At 42.3% G+C, this 26527-nt stretch overlaps 1 protein-coding gene across 3 annotated transcripts; it reads left to right on the forward strand.

The window, feature by feature from the left end:
• Window positions 1-105: 105 nt before the first annotated feature.
• Window positions 106-17626, forward strand: CSF2RB (colony stimulating factor 2 receptor subunit beta). Of its 3 annotated transcripts, XM_080392927.1 has the most exons (15): window positions 106-1297; window positions 2567-2689; window positions 3546-3707; window positions 5749-5878; window positions 7867-8051; window positions 8361-8509; window positions 8971-9142; window positions 9239-9371; window positions 9473-9633; window positions 10529-10674; window positions 10778-10952; window positions 11922-12012; window positions 12293-12362; window positions 14933-15036; window positions 15303-17626. In XM_080392927.1, exons 3-15 carry the CDS (start codon window positions 3638-3640, stop codon window positions 16498-16500), a joined length of 2784 nt encoding a protein of 927 aa, XP_080249053.1. In that variant the 5' UTR covers window positions 106-1297; window positions 2567-2689; window positions 3546-3637; the 3' UTR covers window positions 16501-17626. The 3 variants fall into 3 exon arrangements, with proteins under 3 accessions (XP_080249053.1, XP_080249054.1, XP_080249055.1); XM_080392928.1 differs by lacking the exon at window positions 106-1297 and having other exon boundaries at window positions 1334-2689; window positions 3549-3707; XM_080392929.1 differs by lacking the exons at window positions 106-1297; window positions 2567-2689; window positions 3546-3707; window positions 5749-5878 and adding an exon at window positions 5885-6792.
• The last annotated feature ends 8901 nt before the right edge of the window (window positions 17627-26527 follow it).

Raw genomic sequence — 26527 nt, forward strand, 5'->3', positions numbered from 1 at the left:
TGTGCTTTTCTTTTTTTTTTTTGTGAAAGTGAGATAATTTTGAAGAAGAGTTTGAATATTACCTATTCAGCTTTCCTTAAGGCGAAATTCATTATTGAAGAAAAGAGTGTCTTGCAATAATTTATTTAATGATCATGCAATTAAAATATTTTCTTCTTGAACAAATTTACTGCAGCTTGTAGAAATTACCAGTTATGTATATTTTACATAAATTGTTTGATATCTAAAATACTGTATTTTAAAACCACCATGCGGTTATGGTGTTAAAAAGATGCCACCAAGTATAAATGTAACCAGAAAAAAAAATTTAAAAGAGTTTTCAGACATCATGCTTTGGATTCAGCTGTTAGTCTCTGTGGCATTAAACTACAATTCCTCATTCAAAAAAATCTTTGTCCTTGACCTGCTGCTAAAATTTGTACAGGCAAAAGGGAAGATTAGCAAGCATCTGAAGGTACTAATAAACAGTTAACTAACAAGAATAACTAACCTGCCCCTCCCAAAACTGGCAAAATAATGTTTTGTCTTTTTCCTAGATGTTACCTGTAATGCTGTCAGGTAACAAGATCTTCATCAGCAACAAAAGTTTTTAAGGTGACTTACCCTTTAAACTTTTTTTTTTCTTCCTGCTATGTATACATAAACTTATTTATATAGATAAGCCATAATATTCTATTATTTGTAGCCCTGCATTTATGCATAGAAGTATATTGGAAATAAAGGAAAGGGTTTATATTTACAGATAAGCATATAGTTTGCTATATTGGGATGCATAAATCATTTCTTACTTGACACTTCAAGTGCATAGTTCTAGCAGTATACCAGTCCTGTGCAGACTTGTATGAAAAAATGCACTCTCCAAAGAGTTGTAAGATGTGCTACAGGCCATATCTGCTGTCCAGGTACCTGAAGAATCCATGCATATTACATTGCAGAGGTAGATAACATTTATTCAGAAGAGACACAGTTTATATGTTCCTTTTTCCCAACTATGGAAGGTTTTAGTTGATGTCGTTTTACTAAAATGTTACAAAATGTAACTTCCCACTTCTAAGTCATTGTAGCAATGCAGTTTGGGAAGGAGATGAAGCAATATGCAATGATAATGTTGGTATTCTGACCCCTTGTCCTACGTTAGAGAGTGCATTGTAAATTTGAAACCTAAAACTGGCATGCACGGCCTGCAAAGCTTCTGGTGTGCAGGATCCTGGTGTGGAGGATTACTCATTACCTGTTCCTGGAGTTCAGCTGAGCAAATAACATCTGAAGATTTTCGCTGACTGCCAGATCCCATGAGGTATGTAACCAGCAGCTCAGCCAGTCTGAAGATGGAGGAGCTGTTTGCGTGAGCAAGGGAGGGAAAATGTCTGCTGGGAAACAAGAAACCTCTTTTCTAAGGGTAGGGGGAGAAGATACATAAACTTACTGCCCTCTGGAAATCAAAGCAGGAGAATTCTTTTCTGCCCATATACTTTAATGCAAAGTAAATTCTGCCCATCCAGCAAAGCTGCATATTGCCCTCATCTGCAGGCTTTATATGCACACCTTCTGATAGTCCCAATGATTTGTCCCACACAATTTCTTCAGATATTTCATATTCTCCTGCTTGCTCTCCACATTTCCCTTATTCATAAGCTACATTTTGTTCCTTGTATATTGATGCGGTTCTTGTAAGAGCCCAACTGTACTACCTGTGGTTTAGGTCAGTACTATAGGGATTTAGAGAAGGTGTAGTAGCAGTGTAGGGCAGACAGACTCTGGCAGTTACATTCTGTATCTGGGGACTCATCTTAGTGCCCTGTAGTTTACTCCTGAGACTGCAAACCTTGAATTTGTCTTTCCCTTATGTCTACTTAACTTCCCTATAGATCTTACTAATGATGGCTACTGTGTTAAGCTTTAAAGCTGGATTTAAAACAGTGACCTGCCTTGGATGTAGGATAATTTCAGATCAACTCTTCCCACCAGTTTTCTTTTTTTCCCCCTCTATGTACTATAATACTCATAATGTATTATTAATTGTTGTTGAATAGATAAAACTTACTTTTTAGAATACCACTGAAAGGATTACACAGGTAAAGGTAGTTCTCCCGCTGTCTGTCCCCCATCCCGTGTCTGTCCCCGCCCCCCATATATGTGCAAATAAACATAAAGTACAAAGTGATCCCTGCCTTGAAGATTGCCTAGCCTAGAGTAAATCAAGAAACATCACTGGAGTAAAAAACAGAAGTCTGTCTTAGTCTTTCTCACTTCTGCTGCAGTCAGTCCTCTTTTTTCTGAAAATACATTAGTCGCATGATCTGGTAATTGTTAACACTGCAGACTGGCAATGACAAACTTCTTTCCTGTCTTCCCAGTTAACCAGTCCCATCTAAGTGGGTGCTTTGGAGGCTAATATAGGAAGTACAGACTTCCTATTTCACAGGCAATTACACAGACTTTCCTTGAAAGGGCGCGGTTATCATCTTTGAAAGTGCCATTTGGGGTGCATAAAAGATATAGCAGTTATTCTGAAGACTTACTTGCCAAGAAAATCCTGTGTTTGTTTTATATCTTCTGTCTCCAGCTCTAGGTAAGTGTGGTTTTGCTGGGTTTTGTATCAGTGGTTTCTGATGCTGTGGGGGGAGGCTGGACAGGGAGGGTCACCCATCAAGTTGAAGTCATTTGCCTCAGACAGCTCTGGATCCAGGTAAGGAAACTTCTTTCTCTTTGGGGAAAACAAAATGGCACAGTCTGCCTTCATACAAGGGTTTGTGAGTCATTAAGGTGTTCCTTAACTGAAATGTTTATTCAAGGGCTCAGCCAGCTCTTTCTGGTATAAGGAAGTGTTCAGAAATCTGAAAGTCAGTAGGAATTGAAAAGGAGTTTTTTCCATGCTCCCCTAAAGTAGAAAAGAGTCTCAGCTCTGTAACATTCTCGAGTAGGTGAATTTATTATACTTTTGAGAGGGCAATGAGAGATGGTCAAAAGGACTTGAATACCAGTATTGAACAATGTGGTCCATGGTCTTTGAACCACTCAATCTACTCTCATTTTCAGCAATCACACACACACAAAAAGAAATAGTTTCTCTAGTATTATTTCTACAATTTGCAACTTGTTTGGGGAGCATCTGGTGAAGCAGCACATTGAAGAGAAATCTGAAAGTGAATGAATACAGAAATTCAACCCCTGTAGCTCCCAGGAGCTGCTGGGTTGGAGATCATAGTTTTAAGGAAAGGTGAAAACAGAACACTATTGCCATTCATTAGGAAGGCTTTGAGCATGAAGAGCAGAAGGATGAATGAATTTGAAGGCTGAGTTATCTTCACAGATTAGGATTGTTTCTTGTTGCTACTCAGCTGAAAGAATCCCTGCGCTCCCTTGGAAATGCGCGTTTACTTCTTCATTCTTTGCTCATATCGCAAGCTCACACAATAAGAAGACATGGATTTTGTCCTACAATAAATATTTGGTAGATGTTCTTTCTGAATAGCAGGCCAACACAAAGCCTAAAGAAGTTCCCTAATTCAGTTTTACTTCTTTTTATATGAAATGAAAACAAGAAGCTCCACATAAGCAGAGCAAGAGAGTAGCCAGTGGGCAATGAAAACAATTGCTGTCTGAATTAGAATCAAGCTTGCGTGCAAAGAACAGTATGAACATGAAAGAGATTTTAACCCTTCTGCTGAATCTGTATTTGGTCTTCAGTGTCCAAGCCATTCGAGGTGAGTTTCAAATCTATGTTCTCTTTTATCCTTCCGTTATTGCCTTTCTTTTTGTGTCTGTCATCTTCTTTCAGCTAATGCTCTTCCTCATTTTCTGCTTGCTTTTCTGCTTCCTTCTGCCACCATCTTCTACGCTGTAGGAGAACAGACATCTTGATCACAATCAGTGTGTAGCAGAAGCATGTGCAGACGAATCAGTTGTATGTTGGTGGTATGGACAGGTTAAATACTGGACAAATGGATGAGAAGAACAAGCTGACTGGTTAATGAGTGAATAGGAAGGAGGAATAGGGTGTGATAGTTAGTAGAAACAGGAAAATGACAGGCTGCATGATGCAGACGGTAGTGGACAGGAGCAGAGACAAGTGGACAGACACAAGGAGGGGGGGGCTACCAACAACAGCTTCCAAATGCCCTGATTTTCCTCTTGTGGAATTGCTGACAGATAAAAAAGACCCTCTGCCATATCCATTGCTTGTGTTTCTGAGTTTAATCTCTTTCCTTTTCTGATGCAATGACAGCTCCTTTTCTTTCTTCCCTTCCCTTCCCTTCCCTTCCCTTCCCTTCCCTTCCCTTCCCTTCCCTTCCCTTCCCTTCCCTTCCCTTCCCTTCCCTTCCCTTCCCTTCCCTTCCCTTCCCTTCCCTTCCCTTCCCTTCCCTTCCCTTCCCTTCCCTTCCCTTCCCTTCCCTTCCCTTCCCTTCCCTTCCCTTCCCTTCCCTTCCCTTCCCTCCCCCTCCCCCCCTCCCCTCCCCTCCCCTCCCCTCCCCTCCCCTCCCCCTAATTTGATTTGTCAGAGCTGGGAATGGGAAGTATCTCCTTGGATCACCCAGTGCAGCATGTCTGCATCAAGGCATGATGCAGATGGTAGTGGACAGGAGCAGAGACCAGTAGCTCCTGTAGCCATGCTAAACATACCACAGTAAGAGCTGTCAGCAGGTGTGCCTCACGGACATCTACCTTTTCCAAGACAGATGCCAATGCCTGATGTCTGCGGTAGCTGGGGCAGTTATGCTGCCTGGCCCAGTGTCAGCTGCAGGACATCTTGCTTTGAGATCTCTGCGGGAAAATGTATTACAGTGTAGGTCGGACTGATCTCTTCACATTTTGAGCCTTAGCTTACCTTCAGACCACCCCTTTCTATGCAGGATGCTCTATTTTCTGGTTATGCAAGGAACTCTGTAGAAGTGACTTTGCGCTGGTTTTCCAGTAGAAGATCAAAGTAAGGTCCCTGTTATATTTGCTAGCTAAGGCACCATGATAATTTTCTGGTGTTTTTTACCTGTAAAAAGCACCCCCCCAAACAAGCTGATAGTAGTGCTCATCAAGAAAAATTAGAGAGAGCACACTCATGTTTGCACAGTCATCTCTGTCATCTGAAGGTCATATCCCAATCCTGCAGCACAGATATTACCTTCAGAGAAAATGAAAAAAGAGAAGGAAGCAACTTGCTTTGTAGTGTATGTACCAGGATCAGCATGTATTTTCCCACGTCACAGTTGTGAGGTTAAAAAAAAAAAAAAGTTGTCCCTGATGAGAGGTCTGGCCATTTCTGGGTCATAAATCTAATTCCAACAAATTAGTTCGGGCATTCTTCTGAGTCATAACAAGATTCTTCCCAGAGCATCTCACTCCTAAATATACCTTTCCACTGTCATAACCTTTACTAGGAGGTTAGTGGCAAAGAAGTCCCATACAGCAGCACACAAAGGTGAGATGATCACCATATGCCTGCTGACCAAGTTATCTACTAATCCCTGGAAACTATCAGTGCTTGAGAATTGATACCTTGGCTAGAATTATGTGCCTTGCAGGTGCAAAAGTCTCACTTCATTGTTGTAGCTTGGTTTGGGCACTCGTGTATCGTGGAAATGCACAGGAGGGCCATAACTACATATTTTCAAAAAAAGTAATTTCCTGGTGCCATGAGGAGAACATTGTTAACAGTGCCTTCCCTGTTCTGCTGGCAGAATCACTGTACCTCCTGATATATCTCACTATTTCTAATCACTATGTGGTTTTTTGCTTGAATTCCTTTCTCAGAGAGTATCCCTATGAAAAGCTTGAGCTGCTACAATGACTACAACTCACAGGTGACCTGCACATGGATGGAGCATTCAGAGGCTCGTGCGCTCGTTGGTATGACTCTTTATCAAAGGGATGACATTATAATGTAAGTACCTGATATGTGCTGTGCTGGATAAAAATCCAAAGGGAAACTGGCCACAACTTGGAATCCCAGGGACCAGCAGTCAGGTGTTCAGAAAGCACAGCCACCTCGTTCTGCCATTGGGTTAAAGTAAAAGTTGTGCCTGCTTCTGAGGTCTCTTGTAGGAAGGGAAGAATTAATAGAGTGTGCTAGTGGAGTTATTTTTATCACGTTTACATTTATTTTCCTATTATTTTGTTGTGGAATCATAGATATGAAATAAAATGGGGCATATAGGTTGCTACTAATGGGATGGAGAAAGTGTTGTCAGAACAAGTGTGAGCCTGACTGTTGTTTATAACCTCAAAGGGATGAAACATTCCCCCCCTTATTTTGCCCATTAAGGAGCACCACTGACAGTATCGTTTTGATCACTCCTGAGAAACATGTGTAGACTGTGTGTTTGTGAGATAGAGAAGACTGGTAAGTTCATCTGTGCTATCACTTTTCCTCCCAGAGATACTGGTCTGTTTATAACAGTATCTCTCTGTTACATCTGTTTCCTTATGAAAAGGGAACTGAATCACCAGACTGGATTGATTGTGAGGATAAGAAAGGACAGAGAAGGAGGAATAGTCATGGAAGAGAGGAAGACAAAGATGGAAAGCTGAGAAAAAAATTAATTAGTCCGGGGATATAGTAAAGAAAAGAAAGAGAAAGAACTCCTCATTTTATTGTAAAGAAGTGAGAATTAATAGACGTAAAAGCAGCCGAAATCAGTGAAAGGTCTTTGAAACAGGACCTTGGAGCTAATACTTCTGGGAAAAGATGATTTAAAACTACTTGGATCTTTGGAGGGTTCTCTGGCACATTGTTACATGATGGAGTGTGTGGATCACCCAGGAAACATGGCTGAAAGGAACTAATTAGACAAGCAGGTATTAAGTGTGGACAGTTACACTGCTGAAATCAAAATGGCCAGTGACTAAACAAGGCCAGCTCACAGATGAATAGTTGACTAAATCCCAAACGGTACCCAAAAGGTAATGCTGGTGAGTGGACAGCAATATCTTCAGGACTTCACAGCTCCTGAGCTGACTTTTGATATATGGTCAGACCCACCCATACTTCAGGAATATGCCCGATTTCGTTACTAACACCCAATTTTTAAAAATAGCAATAATACTGGATAATGCTTGCTGGCATGTAGTTGGCCAGGGGACTCCACCCTACCCTGGAAGACAATATTTGGCCTTAGGTATTCACAACTTAATATTTCTCATCTGAACTGGAACAATAAAATATATTGGGCATGAAGCCATAAGCACAAGCAAAATACAGAAAGAAGCAACACATCTCTCTAGCAGCCCAGGATGCTACTGCAAGCACACAAAGCTTATCTTCTCCTGTCTAGTTTAAAATATAGTTTCTAATTTTCATGATGCTCCTTGGCTTGGAGAAAGGCTATCTAAAAGGATGATTAACGTTCTGGATGAAATCTTTAATGAATACGTAAGGTCCCTTGGCAGAAAAGAACTACTTAAGGATACAGAAGTACATTTTAGATGGATATATATTTTTTTAAGTGTCTTCCTGGGACTGCAAAATTAATGTCTTGAAGAAGCTAAGAATCATCAGAAACTTTACTGCCTTTTGCTCTGAGTAAGAAGTGCATTTCCATGACATTATTTTTCATCATAATAATCGATAATAAAAAATATGCAATTACATAGAGTTAGGCTAAAAACTAACAAAAATAGACTAATACCAAAATATAACACTCTGCTGCACAACTTTGAAATGGGAAGATATCTGACAAAAATCCTGGTCTTAGAAATGTTTGTCATATTAACTGATGCAAAGCAGGACTAGTAGGTACAGTGAGAAGAGGATACAAGTCCCTGAGTAAATTATAACAACAGAATGGGATAGAATAGTTTTCAGGAGTTTAATTTTGCATTAACTGTAGGTCTCCAAATCAGATCTTTACAGATCAGTTTCTCTATACACAGGGAAAACCAGGAAATGTTTTGCAAACGCCAGACAGAAAATGATGTACATGAAGCTCCAGACTCCTACGTGCACTGGGTTTGTCGCAACACCACACAAATTTTGGCAATAGGGGTAAAGAATATTTACAGCTTCAAACCTAACAAGATGCTACAAGCAGAAATAAATGTTGATCTTTTCCAAAATGGTAAGGATTACATACCAGATTCTCCTTTTCCAATGAATGTTAGGCATCTCTGAGAATGTGTTTGTTGTTCAGGCAGGAAGTGAATTCCACTTCCACTGTGAAAACTGTCACCGAGAGGATGGGACAGGGAGGGGAGAGGGCAAGTCTCTGGCAGTAGCTGGACCTGGAAGGGGTACTCAAGCAGGAGCGACTTGGTGTGGCAAGGATAAGATACTCTGGAAATTGGGAAGATTACCTAGTTGTTTTCTTCCCCTCTTCACATCCCTGTCCTCACTATCTCATCTCCTGGGTTGTGCCTTCACCTTTCAGTTCAGACCCTCCCACCTCAAAACCTCTCAGTCAGCTTGACGAGATCAGGAGGCTTCTTGTTGACCTGGAGAGCAGCTGATGGAATCCAAGGGCTGGGAAAGGCACTGGACTATGAAGTCACTTACAAGCGGGAGTGGGAGTCCTGGGAGGTAAGAGCGGAGGGGCTGAGCTGCCCTGGTTTGGTTGTGCAAATGAATGTGTAAAGCCTGTGGTAAAGGTTGTGCAAATGAACGGCCTTTCCCTTCTCGGGTGCTATGAGGAGGTGCAACAAATGTTGTTTTGGGTGAGGCAGAAGTAGGTCTCTTTCTGTTTGCAAGTGACTTGCCCAGTAAATACCATTTGTGCGAAATGGAATGCAAAGATTTATTCTTCAATGAAGAGAAAGCGCTGCGCTTGGGTTTTGAGTTGGAATTGATTTTGCCCTGAATCCCTCCCAAATGGAATTGAATCACGTTCTCACGGGAGCCTGTGGGAAAAGGGCAAAATAGATTTGAAGCTGCTTCCCCTTCCAGGAGGATACACTTATTTTGAAATAAAATGTTTAAGTGTGCATATTCCAAACTCCCCAGTTTCCTCCCTCCCTGCTCTCCCTCCTTTCCCCCAACAACAGAAGGCTGCCTCGCTCTTGCTCTCCACCACCACGCGTTGCCATCTCAGCCGTGAGGACCTTGTCCCAGGAAGCAGCTATGTTGCCCGTGTGCGAGCCAGACCGGGGCAAGGCAGTGGCTTCTCTGGGCAGTTCAGCGAGTGGAGCACGGAGGTGTCATGGGAGACCCCTGAAGGTAGCGTGGGGTGCAGTGAGGCTGTGCAAGGGTGGAAGCGCTGGCTGAGAAGCAAGACCTTTCCTGATGCTCAGCTTGCTCTCATCTTCTCTGAAGGTGGCATTCAGCCCAGGAACCTTTTCTGCCTCTTCAACGGTGCAGATCGTCTGACGTGCAGCTGGGAAGTGAAGAAAGTGATAACCACTTCTGTCCTCTTTGGCTTGTTCTTCAGGGCCACTCCGGCATCAGTGTATGTGCTCTGCCCATGGCAGCGTGCCTGCACCTCTCCTGTGGAGTTTCTTCTCTGTCCCATTCCTCTGATCTCGGCTCAACCACTTTTTCCCCCCTCAGAGAAGAGGAGTGCTCTCCTGTGGATGAGAAGGCTTTGCCCCACGTCCCCTACGTGGTACAGAGCTGTGAGATCCCTGTTAGCAACTCCAGTGGTCTGAGCCAGTACTATGTGTCTGTTCGGGCCAAGACGGAGGAGAAATTGATTGAAAGCTACAAGAACAGTGAGTTGCTGTGTTGTTTCTTGCTTCTCCTGGTCACTTCTTGGTGAGATGCCTGTTTGGGCAAGTGGGGCTGAGGACAGCGGTGGTGAGGAAAAGTGAGTGGGAAGGGGAAGAGACTGGGACTGATGAAGAAAGGAACTGGATGCTGTGTCAGGTCAGACCTCTGGGAGCAGTGGCTCATAGGTGTGGAGCTCCTTGGTGGCTCTCGTTACTGCGGGGAAGGTGGCATCGGTGGAAATGGCTGTGCAGAAATGTGGGCTGTGACCCAGAGCTTCTTGCTGAGCAATGGTCACACTGCTGTCTTCTCTGTGATTGACCTTCATGGGTGTCCCTGCTGACAGGGAGCAGTGGTGAGAGGTGTTTGTGGTGAGTGTGCCACTACGTGATTTCTCAAGAAGCCAGTGAAGCTTTTGTTTGTGCAGCGGCCCTTGGAGCACCGGCTGAGGTAGGACTCTTCTGCTGAGTGAGGTGCTCCAGGTGAAACATCTCCATCTGCGTGTATCTGCAGGTACTGGTGCTGCTTTGCCCAAAGCACAGCTGGGAGAACTCCTGCAGTGGGTGAAAATATCAAGTGGTAGCTCCAAGAGAGCTGAAAATCTCTGGAAGTGTGTTGGAGCGGTAGAGATGTTTCAAATATTGCTGTAGTGCTTGTCTGTACACAGGGAGTGCCGTCAATATTAATGGATATGGATTTTCTGTTACTTAATGGTCTAGTGGTTTATCGTATTTGACTAGAAAATGGAGATGCAGAGAATTAAAAAGTGTTAAAAAGCTGAGACTTCTTACATTGCATAAAACAATGTTGTTTTCATTCCCTGGAAGCTATCCACGGTGGTGGAAGGGAGTGCTGGGCCAGTGTGTTGATAAGTGCTCTGAGACATTCCGTGTGTTCCAGTCAAGGTGCTGCCGCCTACAAATGTGTCAGTAACAGTGACGGAGAACGGGGAGTACGAACTGAGGTGGATAAAACACACGTTGCGATATGGCTTCATAAAACAGAGATACGAAGTTGAGTACTGGAAAAGCAACCAATATGACAAGGTGACTCTAAGAAAGTGCAGCGGTCCTGGATTTCTCTTTGCTGGGCAAATGGGAGAGATGGTTCCTCTCACCTTCATCGTTTGTGCTTCTTTCTTCTCCCCAGGCTCCCCAGAAGTTAATTATCAGCAATGATGAACCTCCCTTCATCCTCACCCTGCAGATGCTGGCATCATCTACAGCATATAGGGGGAAAATGCGTGCAAGGGTGAATACGCCTCTGGATTATAAGGGGCCTTGGAGTGAATGGAGTGAGGAGTTCACCTGGGAGACTGAGAATGGTACTTTTCATGCAGGCTCCTTCTGTAGGGTTTTGCGGACTGTTAATGGCTGAAATGCCTCTGTAGAAAGATACGTTCTCTAGCTGGGTTGAAGTTAGGTCCAGCCACGAGCTAGCTGGGGTCACCTAACAAGGTAGCTGTCCCACCTGCACCCTTGCAGCACAGCAGCAATGCTCCTGAAGGGAGTGAGCAGAAATGACCTTTTAAGCTTCTTTCCTACTTCCTTTCACAAGGTGAGTACAACCAGCCATGAAGTTTTCCACATGGATAATCAAGCAAAGATCCTGCCCAGAAGATCATTCTTGTTTCCTGATTCTAGTATTCCATTCTTCTATTAGTGACAGAAGAGCCTGAGACTGCAAGAAGACAGAATATAAGCCATCAGACTTTTATATTTGTTGAGTGGCTATATGGCTGCTTTAAAGATACAGCTGTTTCTGGCCTTTAGGGGCAGAAAGTCTGCTATCATATGGTCTTGTGCGCAAAGTGATATGATCTTACATGATTTGTCCTCAGGAAGCTTGTAGTGGTAAGACAGTAAGTAAATTTTGGTGAGTGTCTCAGGAAGAAATTGGTATGTTGTTGATGATCCATTATGGCTATTAGCAGAGGAAATCTCTTCGAAGAATCTCTGAGACCCTGTCTCTTGAGGACTGTACAAAGTAGGGCAGACCTAAGATGCCTGAACACCTGCCTCTTCTACATGGTAGAGTATGGTACCTAGCTGTCTTTCTATTAGCATAAAGTGCTTGCTCTGATGTCAGTAAAAAATAAAAAAAGCATCAGTAAAGGAGATGAGGAGCTCCTTCTGACAGTAAGCTGTTCATGCCATGTTTGATCTGTCCTATTTTGGAGGGTATCCCAACAGTTTGAAAGCCTCATGGTCCTATTCGTTGACACGCCACCTACATTTTCCTGATCTTCTTGCATGAAGAGTGACCAGAATGAAAAACCTCTTCTCTGTTTCAGTTCTTCCACCAGTGGTTCTCCCAGTGATGCTCCCAGCTCTCATCATCACTTTGCTAATAGTTGCTTATTGCAGCTATAAGTATTTCCTCAGGTAGGCTTGTCTTGTGACTAGATTTAGCAGCATGTTGGTCCTGCGGGTGGCAAAAAGGCTGAGGCACTTCTTGTCCCCCATCTTCCCTGGGTGGAGATAACCCTTGGTGTGCAACGGGCAGCCTTGTGCGTGTCTGTGCAAGGGTGGGAACTGGGTGGTGACATGTCAGGGCCTTCGTGGTGCCTCACTGTGCAGGGCAGCACAGTGTGCAGGGTGCAGTCTTTTCTGGTTGCGGCCACGCTGAGAAACAAATCTTGAAAACTCCGTGGTGTTGTTGCAGGAAGAAGAAAATGTGGGAGGAAAAGATTCCAAACCCCAGCAAGAGTCTCCTGATCCAGAGCTACCTGGGGGTAAGAGGGAGCTGTACCTTGATGTGTTCATTATTTCTCTTTTTCAGGACTTCAAATGATCTTAAGAGCTCTTCTTGTTTCCTAGTCCACAATGAACAAATATCTTTATTTGTCTATGCCTTATTTTTAGTAGTAGTTCTGGTCATATTCAACATAACTGCGTTCTTATATTTATACTAGAGACTTCTTTAGTGTTGTGTTTGTCAGCATTGCTGTGCTATAAAATCAAGGTAGAAAATTTTCAGTACTTTAACATTTTAAGTGACTGAAATAATTAGTGTCATTAACTGACTGAAATCATTAGCTAGTGTCATTAGCAAACTTCATCAGCTGGTGCTTTCATTCATCTCCAAATAGTAATCAACACTAATTCAGAGCTTTTTAGAATGGGGTGGTAGCTGTATTAAAGAAAATTTTATTTTAAGGAGCCTGATTTTCTGGAATAAATGTTTCCACATGCCTGTATGTTACCAGGACAAGCATTCCTTATTGGAAATCAAGGAACATGCTAAGGCAGCATTTGGTTAAAGCGGTGTAGGTAGAACCTCCTTCCCTTCTTCCTCCCTTCCAAAACCCCCAGCATCTGGAAGGGTAGTAGAGGCATCTCTAGATTTTTGTGGTAAAATATATTTATATCTATATATCTTGCAAGAATATCTAATTCAATAATTCGCCCACTGCAATAAACACATACACACAGATAGACATATTTTTGTATAATAGTTGATTCTGTTCTATGTTCATAAAGGATGGGTTACGGTAATTATAGATACATGGAAAGCCAATGAGTATAATTTACAACATGGCCTTTGTGTGAGGTGAGTGCGCAGTTACAGTATCTACATTTGTGTGTGAGTGAAGGAGTTTGCTAACCACTGCACATTTGTTATATTGCTGTAAAATGGACCTTCATTGTAATGACCTGGTTTAATACATGATTTTCAAATAGATAGCAAAGGCATGGGTTCTGTTGTGCCAGAAGACAAACTGGTTTATTCTTATAGTAAAGTCTCAAGTTAGTTTATTTTGCCTGATCTCTACAGTCAAAACTGGAAAATTTTTCCCACTCTAAGAAGCACTTTAATAGCTTTATGTCCTATTCCTTAGCTGTTTCTCCATCCACAAGCACTCACTGCCTTAGTTTCATGGTTTTGAAAGTTTCAGTCCCTGCACTGAATTACCTTAGTCCAAGTTTTGTAGACATGTCAGTAATTCTGTTTCCCTTGTGCAGAAGGACTTCCCTTTGTGAACCCATGTTGACTGTGCCTGATGATTGTGTTGCTCTTTAAATGCCTTTTGATAGCAGCCAGTAGGATCTTCTCCATAAGTTTCCCATGAACTGAGGTCAGACTAATAGGTCTGTATTTTCTTGAGCCTTCCCTCATGCCCTTCTTGTAAACTGGAATAACATTGTCTAGCTTCCAGGCAGCAGGGACCTCCCCAGCCTCCCAAGAATTTTGGTAGGTGATCAAGAGGGGTCCTGCTGTAACACCCACCAGCTCCTTCAGTACTCTGGGATGAATCCCATCAGGCCCCATGGACTCATGAACATTTAGCTGATACAGCTGTTCCCTTACAACTTCAGTGTCCACAAATAGAAAATCATTGTTCTCTCACTCATGGTCCTCCAACTCAGAGGCCTGGGCAGCCCAAGGTCTTATCAGTATTATTAAAGACTGAGGTAAAAACCACATTGAATGCCTCTGCTTTTTATTCATCCCTATTCGTCAGGTTCCTATCATCAGCAAGTATTGGTCTAATGTTTTCTTTAGACCTCCTCTTGCTATTAATGTACTTAAAAAAGCCCTTCTTGTTGTCTGATACAACACTGGACAGCTTCAACTCTAATTGAGCTTTGGCCTTTTTTGTCTTCTCCCTGCATCTATGAACCCCAGTTCTGCAGTCTTCATATAGAGCCTGACCTTGCTTCCAGAATCATACAATTTCTTTTTGCTCTTGAGCAAGTTTGGCTTCTTTTTGCCCTTCTTCATTCCCTATTCAGCCAGGCTGGTCATCTGCCACACTTAACCTGACTTACAATACACTGGAATTGCCTGCTCCTGTGCTTTTAAAAGGTCGTTCTTAAAAACTGACCAGCATTTGTGGACTCCCAAGCCCTCTAGACCGAATTCCCAGGCGACACTCTTAAGTAGCTCCCTGAAAGTTTGCTCTTTCAAAACCCAGGGTAGCAACTCTATTGTCCTTTTTTCTCATTAACCTGAAAATTTTAAATTCAGTCATGTCATGATCACTGTGGGCAAGACAGCCCCTACCATCGCATCTCCCATGAGTCCTTCCCTATTCACAAATAACAAGTCTAGGAGGGCATTTTTGCTAGTTGGCTCACTGAGTACTTGTACTTACGTCAGTGGTAAGGCAACATGGGACTGAAGTAACCATCTTCTGCAGAACAGAACACACCTTCTAGTCATGTTAAGGAAGTTGTATTCCTATTGCCAGATGCTGTAGGCTCTCCTATTTTCTTTTCTTTGTCCACGAGGAATGTAGGTTCTTGATTCCACTGCCAGCAAGACACTGCTCTTCTGTCATGTCTGCTTTTTAATTTTCAGAAAGTACATTTAGGAAACTGGCCAACAAGCAGCCAGCTGGATTTCAACAAATACAGCTTTTCAGACAAGATGGATCAGGCTAGCTTCCTTCAAGTTGTGGACAGGTGAGCGTACAGCACATTATAGTAGCACTGTCGATGATAATTTCAAAGAGCTCCCTAAGTCACGGCAGGTTATAATCAAATGTTCTGTCACTAAAAAGCCTATACAAGTTGCTTTTGAGGAAAGGATAATTTTTTTGTCTATCTAGGTTAGCCTGCTTTACTAAGAAAGTATTTTTCTATTTGTAGTTTCAACTAAGCTTGTTTTATATTTAATGTTTGCCACAATAACATTTCTCATGAGCAACTTTTAACTTTTCTGCATTCAGGCAGATGAAGACTTTGGAAGAGTCCCCTGAAGGGCAGCCTAAAAAGACAGATGTTTCTCCTGTCACACTGGACCTACAGAACTCATACCATGCTCTAAATGAGCCAGAGCATGCCCCAGTTGTCTGTCCAAGACAGACTGCTGGTCATTCCTTTCCTGTTTCAAGGAGAAACAGTGCTGATGCAAGTATTGCTTCCCAGACGGCAATCCCTTGCTTTGCTTTCAATGGTCCATACTTGTATAGCCCAATGATGTCCTCCCAGCCCAATATGCATCAGATCCTGGAAGCGGACCCAGCGGGAGTCTGTAAGAAATCAGTTTCCCTTCAGTATGTGACCCTCCCAAAGGAAGACTGTCCCCAGGCTCCACAAAGGCAAAAGCAGCCAGGAGAAGGTGCTCCACAGCCCTTCCTGCTCCCACAACAGAAGGAAAAGAAGCCGCACCTTGAGGATGAGAAGGAAGCCTCACTGGCCCCACCAGCCTGTGGGGATAGCATGAACATAAGAACAGAAGAGCAGAAATCTCCAAAGGCTCTTAGCCGCATCGTGTCTCCTCAGCAGTGTCCCTTGGAGTACATCACCACAGAGAGCCTGTCACCACCATCAGCCAGCGACTCCAGTCATCTGCCACTTGTCACTGCTGGGGAGCTACCTTGTGACTTGCAGGAGCCCCAGCCCTCCAGTGACCACTCTGGCCGTGAGTTTTTTCCTGGGCAAACTGGTGTTGTGGTCCCAGATTCAGGTCAAGCACCCATCTCTTCTCCTGAATTGCCCCTGGATACATTTGGAGACTACCTTACTGTCCCTTTAGGTCCCCATGGACATTCAAAACCCACAAAGGTTATTTTGCCTGTCTTAGAGAAGGGAAACGATCTTCCTAGGAAGCAGTTTTTGCCAGAGGGTAATTTGGTGGTGTTAAACCCTGACAGCACTGAGCCAGTTTTCCTTTGTCAGGTTGGTGACTATTGTTTCCAGAGCCTAAAATCCGATGTGAAGATGGATGTTAGCCAGGACGACCACCAAGTCAAGAAACTTTCTGAAGGCAAGACAACACCTGGGAAGCCTGTATCTGATGATAAATCCATCAGTGACAAGGAGAAGGATGCATCAAAAATGCAGGCTATTCAGCTATTCAAAAACCTGAAATCAGATGATTACTTTTCCTGGCAGCAATCTTTGAGGATCACAGAAATCTGTTAAATGGGCAAATATTAATGAATGCCACAGCTACAGGTAACTGGAAGAAGTTGCAACTATCTGATGAAAATGAACCCTCTAACCTAGGAACAAATAAGTGCCATATAAAGCAACTAAAATTCCTTTTCCCAGCTTCCAATCCAACATGTTGAAAGACTTGAGTTAGCTCAATATCGTTCTCAATGGCCTTCACAGATTTGGCATGAAAGACAATCCAAATATTGCCTCTTGGTGTTTTTCAAACTTTTGGCTTATCCGCAATGAACAGTTTATCTTCCTCATGATCCTGTGACAGACCACAGTCATCTTTCAGTAATACCAGCTTGCCTGCGGTAAAACTCGTGGCAGGAAATGCAGACTTAACAGCATGAATCGCTATCAGAAATAGACAGGCTTGGAAGCCTTGGAAAGAGAACTTGCATTCTTAAGAGCAATTTTGTTGAACTTTTGTGTGTGTTTAAAATAGATCTGAGAGTCACCAAGGACCTTTCATATCTCTACCTTTCTCCTACTGGCACGAAATAGATATCTGGGTGAAAAAAACCACCCAGACAGTAATAGGAGGGTAAATAAAAAATGAGAAAAAATTGCTGAAGTCCAGGAAACCTTTCTTAGTGTCAAGGTGCAGTGTATTGCAGTTTATTCTAAGGGTAAGAAGGAAACTCGCAAGGAGGGATTATACATCACTGAAAGAAAACCCAAGGACTCTTAAGGTGCAGTGAGAGGGAGGGAGTGGGGCAGGTAACAGAAAATGATGGGCAAGAAATGTTGTGAGGGTGCATAAGCCTGTATGTGATGGAGTTTTTCTGTTTCTAAGTGTTAAAGTACTACATGATTTTCTTTTAAGTTCATTGGCTGTTTATGCGTGATATAATTACTCTTAACTATATTAATTAATTCTTTTTTTTTTTCCTGAGTAATAAGCTGTGTTGAGAAAGAGGAGCCATTTTTTTTCCCAGTTCTGCTGAAGAAAGTGGTGTAATGTAAGAGCATTTGTTCAGAGCTGCCACTTTAAGATCAGTAAAAGGCTTTGGTGTCAGACCTGAAGGTGGGCTTCTATTCCAAACCAACACGTTTCTTTTTTCAAATATAAAATTTGTACTAACAAAAAAATATTTCTTCCTGTAAACCTTTCCTTTCATATGTTAAGAGCATTGTGATTACAATAACTTTACTATTAGTTCATATGATCAGGTCTCAAAAAATTCTGTAGGTTCTGCTATGTCACCTGTGAGGTGGGATGTTTTCTCCTGACTTTGCAATAATATTTAATAGCAATAATAAGAAGGAGTTTTCTGGTTGTGCCAGCTGTTTCCTCCTGCTGGGTTAATGGGACAGTGCTGATTTAGAAATTGTAGTGAAATGCATTGGGTTTTTTTCAGAATTTAAATCATTATAAACACTGTTTTAAATCTGAAAGGTGTGCAAATGGTGTTTGGTGTTCTTGACAGTGAAAGGCAGGCAGTTGTAGCCTCTGAAAAACAATATTGATGAACATTTTAAGGGATTTTCAATTTAGTCCTTTCCTAATCAATGGGTTTTTTTGTTAGTCACTTCTTTGGCCATTTATGCATAGTACAAACAATTCCATGTATGATCGTGCTCTATCTAGGCATGTTCTAAAATGAGATGTCCAAATTCATGACCAAATTCGGTATCTGGATTCATATCTTAGATATGCATCACTTTGCTGGGCCTTGCATTGTTGTGGTTTTAATAATCAAGAAGAACAGTGAGTGGGGGAACTTTTATTCAGCTCAGTGGCATTATTCACCGTGGCATTCATTTGGATGAAGCCCATTTGCATTGTGATTGGTACTTTAACAACTACCTGTTCCTCCTGTCCTTCTGCACTTCACGGGGCATTGGAAGAGGCTGCTTTAGAGACGGGGTTTATAAATAAAAGAACATTTGATATGACCCCACAGAGCAGATACTATGATCTGAAGATCACTTCAGGAGCCTGGAACTTGCAGAGTAACATGCCATTGTCAGGCTAGGGGAGCTGGGCGGTGGTTTTCTTCTGCAACGATAATGACTGTTTTAGGGCAGAATGAGTTTCTGCTCTAGGTACTTGTTCAATAATCACATAAGCATCATTAAATAAAATAATGTAGTGAACACTGGAAGCAAGGGTCACAACATACAGCTCCACTTCACCAGAGGAATCCACTTCTTACAGGGTTACAGAATCAAAACTTCCATAAACTTCATCTGTTGCTGATCCTGTGAATCTTCTATTTTCTTCCGCATGAGGTCCAGCTGCACTAGGGGTGGTAAAAATCATTTTACAATCCTGTAGCCTGGTGATTCAAGGAGCTGTTGTGAGTCACAGGTCTTCAATTTCCTGATCATTAGCTTGACCCACAAAGATACTGTGCGAAAGGAGGGTGCTGCTACCTTCCCCAGTGCTAGGTACTCATATACCAGAGAGGAATCATCATTCTGATGATTTGGGAGCCAACTATGACATGCCCCTTTCTGTAGTGCTTCTCACTAAGTAGTTCCAGCCCCTCAGGCTGTATTTTTGAGTAATGATTCACCGTTGTTCCATATATAGTCAAAAAAGGAGAGGTACGCATCTCAATTAATGCTGTAAATCACATTTTACAGCTTTCAATTTACATTGAATATACAGTTATGAAATCATTGCAACCCATTCCTTACTGTATGCTCAAACATCAAAGATTCTGCCTATGTTTTAACAGCAGGCATTTTTCTCTTCGTTGCTCTGAGGTAATCAGTTCGTTATTCTCTTATCATAATCTTCCTCAACCAGAAACATATTACCTGAATTTGCATGAGATTAGGGTAGTAAGTATATTGTGACCTCAATAATTCTAATTAAGATCTATGCTGAACTGTCTGTGCTAGCCTGGGGGTTGTCTTTTATGTAAAGAAGGAAAACAAAGCCAAATGATTTTGCTAGAAAAGGACGCCTGCATTGGAAAGCCCCCTGAGACCTCGGGGAACAGCAGCTGGAGAATTTCTGAGAATCCTGAATCTCTGCAGGGTAATGGAAAACAAAACCAACCCATCCTGCCAGTCCCTGTGTAGTTTTGTTTTGATTCAGTCAAACACATTTGTACACACAGTCTTGTTCCCTTACAACTCCCATGAAGGATCTCTGTCTCTTCTCATGCCCTACGTGCCCCCTCTGCTCTTGCTACAGAACTGAAATTTTCATGAAAAGAAACCTCGCATGTCGTGTTCTGTACGTGGAGAATAAATAGTGCAATGACTTCATGCCTGTTTTGTCCCTTTCTAAATCCTTCCAAGTGGCTGCCAGGTTTCCATATGCCCCAGCCTTGATCCTAATAACTCCTTATATTACATGATGGATATTTCACCGTGGCATTCTGTGGGTGGACCCAGGCTCCCCTGCAAACTTGCTCAACATGGGTTGGCTTTAGATCAAAGGCTTTGTAGTGGATTCATTGTGTCCTTCCCAGTTTGTTGTTAGAGGAGCATATGGTCCTCATTGTTTATCTGTCATCCAGCTTTGGGGTCCTCAGTACAAGAAAGACATGGACCTGTTAGACTGGGTCCAGAGGAGGACCATAAAAACAGTCAGAGGGCTGGAACACCTCTACTATGAAGACAGGCTGAGAGAGTTGTGGTTGTTCAGCTCGGAGAAGAGAAGGCTGCAGGGAGACCTTATAGCAGGTTTTCAATATATAAAGGGGGCTTACAAGAAAGACAGAGAATGACTTATTACCAAAGCCTGTAGTAACAGGACAAGGGGCAATGGTTTTAAACTGAAAGAGGATAGATTTAGATTGAATATAACGAATACATTTTTAACAGTGAGTCTGGTGAGACATGGAAACTGGTTGCCCAGAGAAGTTGTGGATGACCTATCGTTGGGAGTGTTCAAAGTCAGGTTGGAGAGGGCTTTGGGCAAGCTGAACTAGTGAAAGGTGTCTTGCCCATGGCAGGAGTTTGGACCCTTCCAACCCAAACCATTCTATGCATCAATGATTCTAATTTCATACCCCATTTATATCTAATAACTTAGTGTTTTCTCCATCATCCCTAGACTGAAGTACCCAAGATAAAATTTTGTCTTTCTCAGTCACCCAGCCCTCTCATCGCTCAGTCTTCCAGATCATTTATTACTGTGTTGAAGATTATAAATTCCTGGGTGAACTCAAAGCTTTCCTCCAATATGAAAATTAACCATTAATTTATTTCTTTGTTTTCTGTCTTAAACTGACTATAATCTACATGAGAACCTTTCTTTTATCTATTAGTTTATTAGAATGGCATTTTCGAGGTACTTCATCAATCTTTTTAGACATCTAGGTGTAATACTTTGAATGGATAACCTTGTATCTGTTTGCTTCTGGAGTTCTTCCAAGAAATCTATTAGTTTTATGAGGCACGACTACTATCTACAAAAGTTGTGTTAACTCTTCCCCAGAACATTTCTCTCTACTATTTCTGTTTTTCATTGTAGTTTGTACCAACTATTGCTGTACAAAAGCCAGCCTGATTGGTCACTAGTTCCCTGGATTCTTCTCCTGAGTACTCCTCAAAAACTTGCATTTGGTATTTCTTTTTCTCTGATACTGAGAGCCTTTGATTATTTATTACTGTACTGGTTTTGGCTGGAATAGGGTTAATTTTCTTCATAGTAGCTAGTATGGGGCTGTTTTAGATTTGTGCTGGGAACAGCATTGATACACAGGGATGTTCTTGTTACTGCTGAGCTGGGCTCACATAGAGCCAAGGCCTTTTCTGCCCCTCACCCCACCCCACCAGCCAGCAGGCTGGGGGGGCACAGAAAGTTGGGAGGGAACATGGCTCAGGACAGGTGACCCCAACTGACCAAAGGGATATTCCGTGCCATATGACATCATGCTCAGCGTATAAAGCTGGGGGGAGAAGAAAGAAGCAGGGTGCATTCAGAGTTACGGCATTTGTCTTCCCAGGTAACCATGATGCATGATGGAGCCCTGCTCACCTCCCTGCCGATGCAAAGTAGTGGATGAATTCCTTGTTTTGACTTGCTTGTGTGAGCAGCTTTTGCTTTACTTACTAAACTGCCTTTAGCTCAGCTCATGAGTTTTCTTACTTTTACCCTTCCAATTCTCTCCCCCACCCCACTTCGGGGGGAGTAAGCAAGCGGCTGTGTGCGACTGGTTGCCAGCTGGGGTTAAACCACGACAACTACAATTACTTGTTCATCAACTGAATTTTTAAGTTCCTTTACAGATTTTATACACAAGAAAGCAATGGAGTAAGAAGGTAGGTTAGGCAACGTTTGTAAAGAAAGATTTAATTGGAAAAGATCATTATAAGTCAGGGGTCCTCAAACTACAGCCTGTGGGCTGGATATGGGCCCCCAGGGTCCTCAATCCACCCCCCGGTATTTACAGACGCCCCCTGCCCCCCCCCCCCCCCCCCCCGGGGGGTGGGGGGGGAAACCAAGCAGCCGCAGATGACTGCCTGCCACTTCATCCGTGTGCCAGCCCCCTGTTTAAAAAGTTTGAGGACCCCTGTTATAAGTTATCATTTTTCTCTATATGTCTTCCCTCATTTACTTTTTCAGAATGTTCAGGCTGCAGTAACCCTACCTTTATAGAGTGGATAGACTTACAAAGGGCCTAAGTTCACTTCTGAGTTTTTAAATGATTCTTTAAACAGCCCCTTTGGCACTGCAAACATTTGACCCTTTTAACAGCTTCTTGGGCTTATTTTTGCCAGTCTTGTTATTTTTATGTATGCCCTTAAAACATTATTGCAGTAAACTTGTGCCTCTTGTTGTTTCCACTTGTTCTGGGTCTTGTATATTATTCAGGATAAATCAGTTTGTTTCTTTTCTTGTAATTGCTCTCACAAATAGCTCCAAGAAGCAATCATTTATAGTGGCTAAAAAGTAGAATCTGTGACTAGATCTGGAAATAAACCAAACCAAGGTCCATTTCTGGCTGTAAAAGCAACTGACATCACGCAGCCATGAAAGATTCATGTATCCAAGCAATTTCTCTGACAGCAGAAGGTGGCCTCTTCCACACTGCATATTGGAAAGTGTCCCCAGCTGGGTCACTGACACAGACAAAACCCACACCAAAGCATTCGCTAACATTTGAGTGGAGTCTATGATCTCATTCCAGAGCTCAGACCTTTGCCTTGTCCTGGTTCAGTCTGCCAGTGCAGACACAGCCTCACCGTGGGTCACTGTGATGTTTGCCTAGGCTAGCATGACTGGGCTGTCCCACTGTTACTGTTCGTCTGCCCTTCAGGATCTCTGGTCATCTCCAGCATCTCACTCCCTTCCTTTTGGTCGGGTGATTGGTAGCACAGCCCTAACAGCATACCATTACCTTTAGCGTGGAATGAAATTCTGCAGCCGTTGAAATTCTATAGTGCAACACAACTGTTGACACATATTCACACTACACTTTCTTTAGCATTAATGTATAAATGCAAATTACTCTTCTTTAAAAAAATGTGTATTTAGGTGTTGGTGTTTCACTGAATATCTTCTTTTCACCAAATTTCCATAATGCCTATTGCATTTGTTGTTTTTTTGGGTTTTTTGTTTTGTTTTGTTTTTAAAAGACGTTTGCCAATGAGTCTGGCATTAAAACCATATTTTAAAAGGGAAGTATTTGTATAGACGTATTTGAGCATTGGTCTTGATTTGGTTGAATAGTTTTACATATCCTGCTTACCTGGGTTATTGTTTTTCTTTGTTTTTTTTTCTTACCTTCTATTCTATCTATCTTTTAAATATGGATATAGGCTTTCTGTGATTTCAGACCACACAGATCAATCTGAACAATTTACTTTCCATATCTGGCATGAATTCCTTTGGTTTTCATTTTAAAATTGCCTCATAGCATTTTTAATCTTAAATGTCAGCAACAGTGATTCTGTTTTGATTAGGTGGAACTCATCTTATATAAACTTAATCTGCCTCAAAAATTTACCAGATACCGACAAATATAATCCCCTTTCCCCTACACCATTTAATAAATCATGCACTGAGCCTCTGTTATCTGACACAGTGTATAAATCCAAGACCACTGAAGAATGCTACTATGTAGGGTTGCATTTATAGCCTCCTGGTTCAAACTTGCTTTCAGGACCTCTCGCCTGCTGTTTCGTTATTGGCAGTGTGCATATGGGCCATAACCACTGTGTCTTTCTTAGCACTTACTAAAAGAATGTCTAGATTCCTCGTGGTATGTGACATCTTTTCAACTGCACGCATCTTTTCTCATAAAATGTCCATGTTTTTATTTACTTGGTCATGATCTTATTTTTTTTTTTAGAAATGAAGGAGATATTCTCCTTTTTCTGCTCCTGAAGGGAGTCCATCCTATTTATTCTCCTTTTTTCTGCTCCTGAAGGGAGCCCGTCCTACTTAAGACATCTATTAGTCTTTGGTGTGCATGGTACCTGTTGAATAACTCATGGCACAGTGTTGACTAGCATCCCTGTCACCAAGGATCACTTTCTGGGAGTTGACCTCCTCCTGGTGGTGAAGACCAGGTCCAGCAGATGAGGTCCACCCGGTCCACCCAGGGATATTTGGCTATTGTGATATCAATCTGTGACATCACATGCCAGACAGAACTTCCACTGAGTGCAAGAGAGGCTATGGGTGGCCTGTACAGATATGACAATACCCACAGTGTCCAAAGGATGATTTGGCTTCATCCTCATGTACTGTTTTGGACCTGAAAGTCTTGACTTGTCCATCCATTCAGTCAAGTTATATCTCACTTTGGGGTAAAAGATTTCCACTAACAAATGGCCTTTTGATGTCTTGTCAATTCATGATTCTGTGTTTTCTGAAAGGATTAATTAAAGCCTTTCTGGCCAAAGAGCCCATCCCAGAAGTCCTGAAGAGATTACCACGAATTTATGGCAATCTACTCATGACTTTTTATATATACCCACGAAAACTTCTTTCACCACAGCTCAGCAGGAGAAATCCAGGGATTTAGACTCACCCCTCCTATGTGGTTGTTGTGTCAGAAAAGTTCTTGAAGCTCTACCCTAGGTTGCTGCTAAAGGTTGTTACTGGATTTCACTTGAGATAGGGATTTAATGTGCCAGTTAACTCCCTTTGTGAGGTCTTTAAAAAGAAAGGCAATCACTTCATAACCTGATGATATGAAGGAAGTTGCCTTTCAGCTTTTCGAAGCGAAAGCTCTTCAGGCCTTCATAGCACAGTGATTTCTGTGCAACCTAACAAGGTAACTGATGGTGTCAGACTCTGCTATGAGACTAGCATAGTGAATTTGCTGTCGCTGATCAAGTCACACCCCACGCAAGCTCAAGCTACTGTAGCAGCTTTGCTGAAGAGGCATGCCCCAGTTCCATCCAAGGGAACTTTAATCTCACCTTCACCAAGCATTGCCCTGTTGAAGAAGCACTCCTGACTGACAGGTAGTTTCTTTTTGTCTAGGGATGCCAAAACCTAATTGGAGTAAATTAAGTGAGAGGAGAAACAGAGTATTGCTTGGAATCACACAGAGTGTGAGTGTGCTTAACAAGCACGAAAAGAAGAAAAAGCAATTACTTATGAATGACTGAAGTTTGAAGAGACATAGTGCATGGGTATTCACTACCAATCCTCATTTTTCTCCACTGAGGTCTCTGCAAGTAAGTAGGATAATTCTTATGCCTGTTGAGAAGAAACTGAAAAGATAAGGTTACACCTCCTTCTTATCTGTGAAAGAAGCATGGAGAGCGCATGTGTGCCCTTTGGGGACTGTGAAGACACAAAGACTCCATCATCAAACTCATGTCCATGTGAGTATGCAAAGTTCACTTCTACATCCTGTCCTGAAATCATTGCCAAGTAGTTTTCACTTCTTCTTCCTCTCTTTGGTTTACTTTGCTTTTCTGTCAGCTTTTTTTTTTTTTTTCTAATGCACTTCCAGCTGCCACTGATTCATAAGAAATTGTGTGTGCTGTGGAGGATGTAATCCAAAGTTGCCTGAACTCTGGGACTTTCAACTGATAAAGGTACTGCCCAAAACTAGAGTAATCTCTTCACAGAGATAGCAGTCTACATTAGAAAAAGCAGTAAGAAACTTTGCCACCTCTCACTTCTTCAGATGCCACCACTCCCGTTCCTTTTTCTCCTAACACTAAAACCAAGATCTAAATATACGTTAATTACACTGTCTCCATTTGAGTGTATTTTCCTCACTTCTACTGATGCAGAGTCATATTATCACTTTAAACTACAATATGTAATCAGAGTGTGGCTTGAATTTTAATCCCTTAACTGTGGATTTGGTTTAAGCAGAATCCACAATTCTAGTGCTACTATTTGGATGGAGATGGTTTTATACAGGTAAGGCTTAGCAACAGCAATGTGTCTTTAAGACAACATCCACAATGTAAACTAATGTTTTATCTAATGACCGTTTATGGCAATTAATTTTCCTTTCAGAAAACATTGCAGACAAGGAGGACGATGACTTAAAGGACAGGTTTTGAGTGCAGATCAACAGAAAAAAGAGCAAACAGCAAAGCTCAGCCTCTGTTAAGAGATCATCACATCTTGCAGAAAAACTAGTCACATTTCTTGGAAACTGTTTAACAAAATATAATAATGACAAGTACTTCCTTCCCTCTTCTCCTTAATTGTATGACATTTGATGTCATACATAGCTGTTGGACCTATGCTGTAAACGGGAAGGTCAGAGAGAACAAATTAAACATGCCTGTGGTGCTGATGACTACCACAGCACCATGAGGGGGAAACAGAGCACAGGCTCATTTGAAGGGGTAGGGCTGTGGGTGACCCGCTGGCAGTTGCATTTGCATGGACTCCATGTGAGTGATCAATGAGAAAGTCAAATAAACGCCTGCTGTGAAGCACCTGGAAGACCACTCGGTGTTCAGGTGAGGCTAAAGTGTTGTGACTGTGGGGAAGGAATTGGCAAAGGAGCCCTCTCTCCTCAGACAAACAAGGACTTAAAAGCCCTGTGAATCGGGTCTTAAAGTGAAGAAATAGGAGGACTGGATCTCCCAATCCACCAGAAGTACATTTTTGTGA

This window comes from Falco punctatus (genome assembly GCF_963210335.1).
Source record: "Falco punctatus genome assembly, chromosome: 6".
NCBI classification, from domain to species: Eukaryota; Metazoa; Chordata; class Aves; order Falconiformes; family Falconidae; genus Falco; species Falco punctatus.

Coding starts and splice junctions, on each gene's coding strand:
- CSF2RB (XM_080392927.1), top strand. CDS start 3,638: ATGAACATGAAAGAGATTTTAACCCTTCTGCTGAATCTGTATTTGGTC. Junction 5,879..7,866: donor CAAAGGGATGACATTATAAT/GTAAGTACCTGA, acceptor CTCTATACACAG/GGAAAACCAGGAAATGTTTT. Junction 15,037..15,302: donor TTCCTTCAAGTTGTGGACAG/GTGAGCGTACAG, acceptor TTCTGCATTCAG/GCAGATGAAGACTTTGGAAG.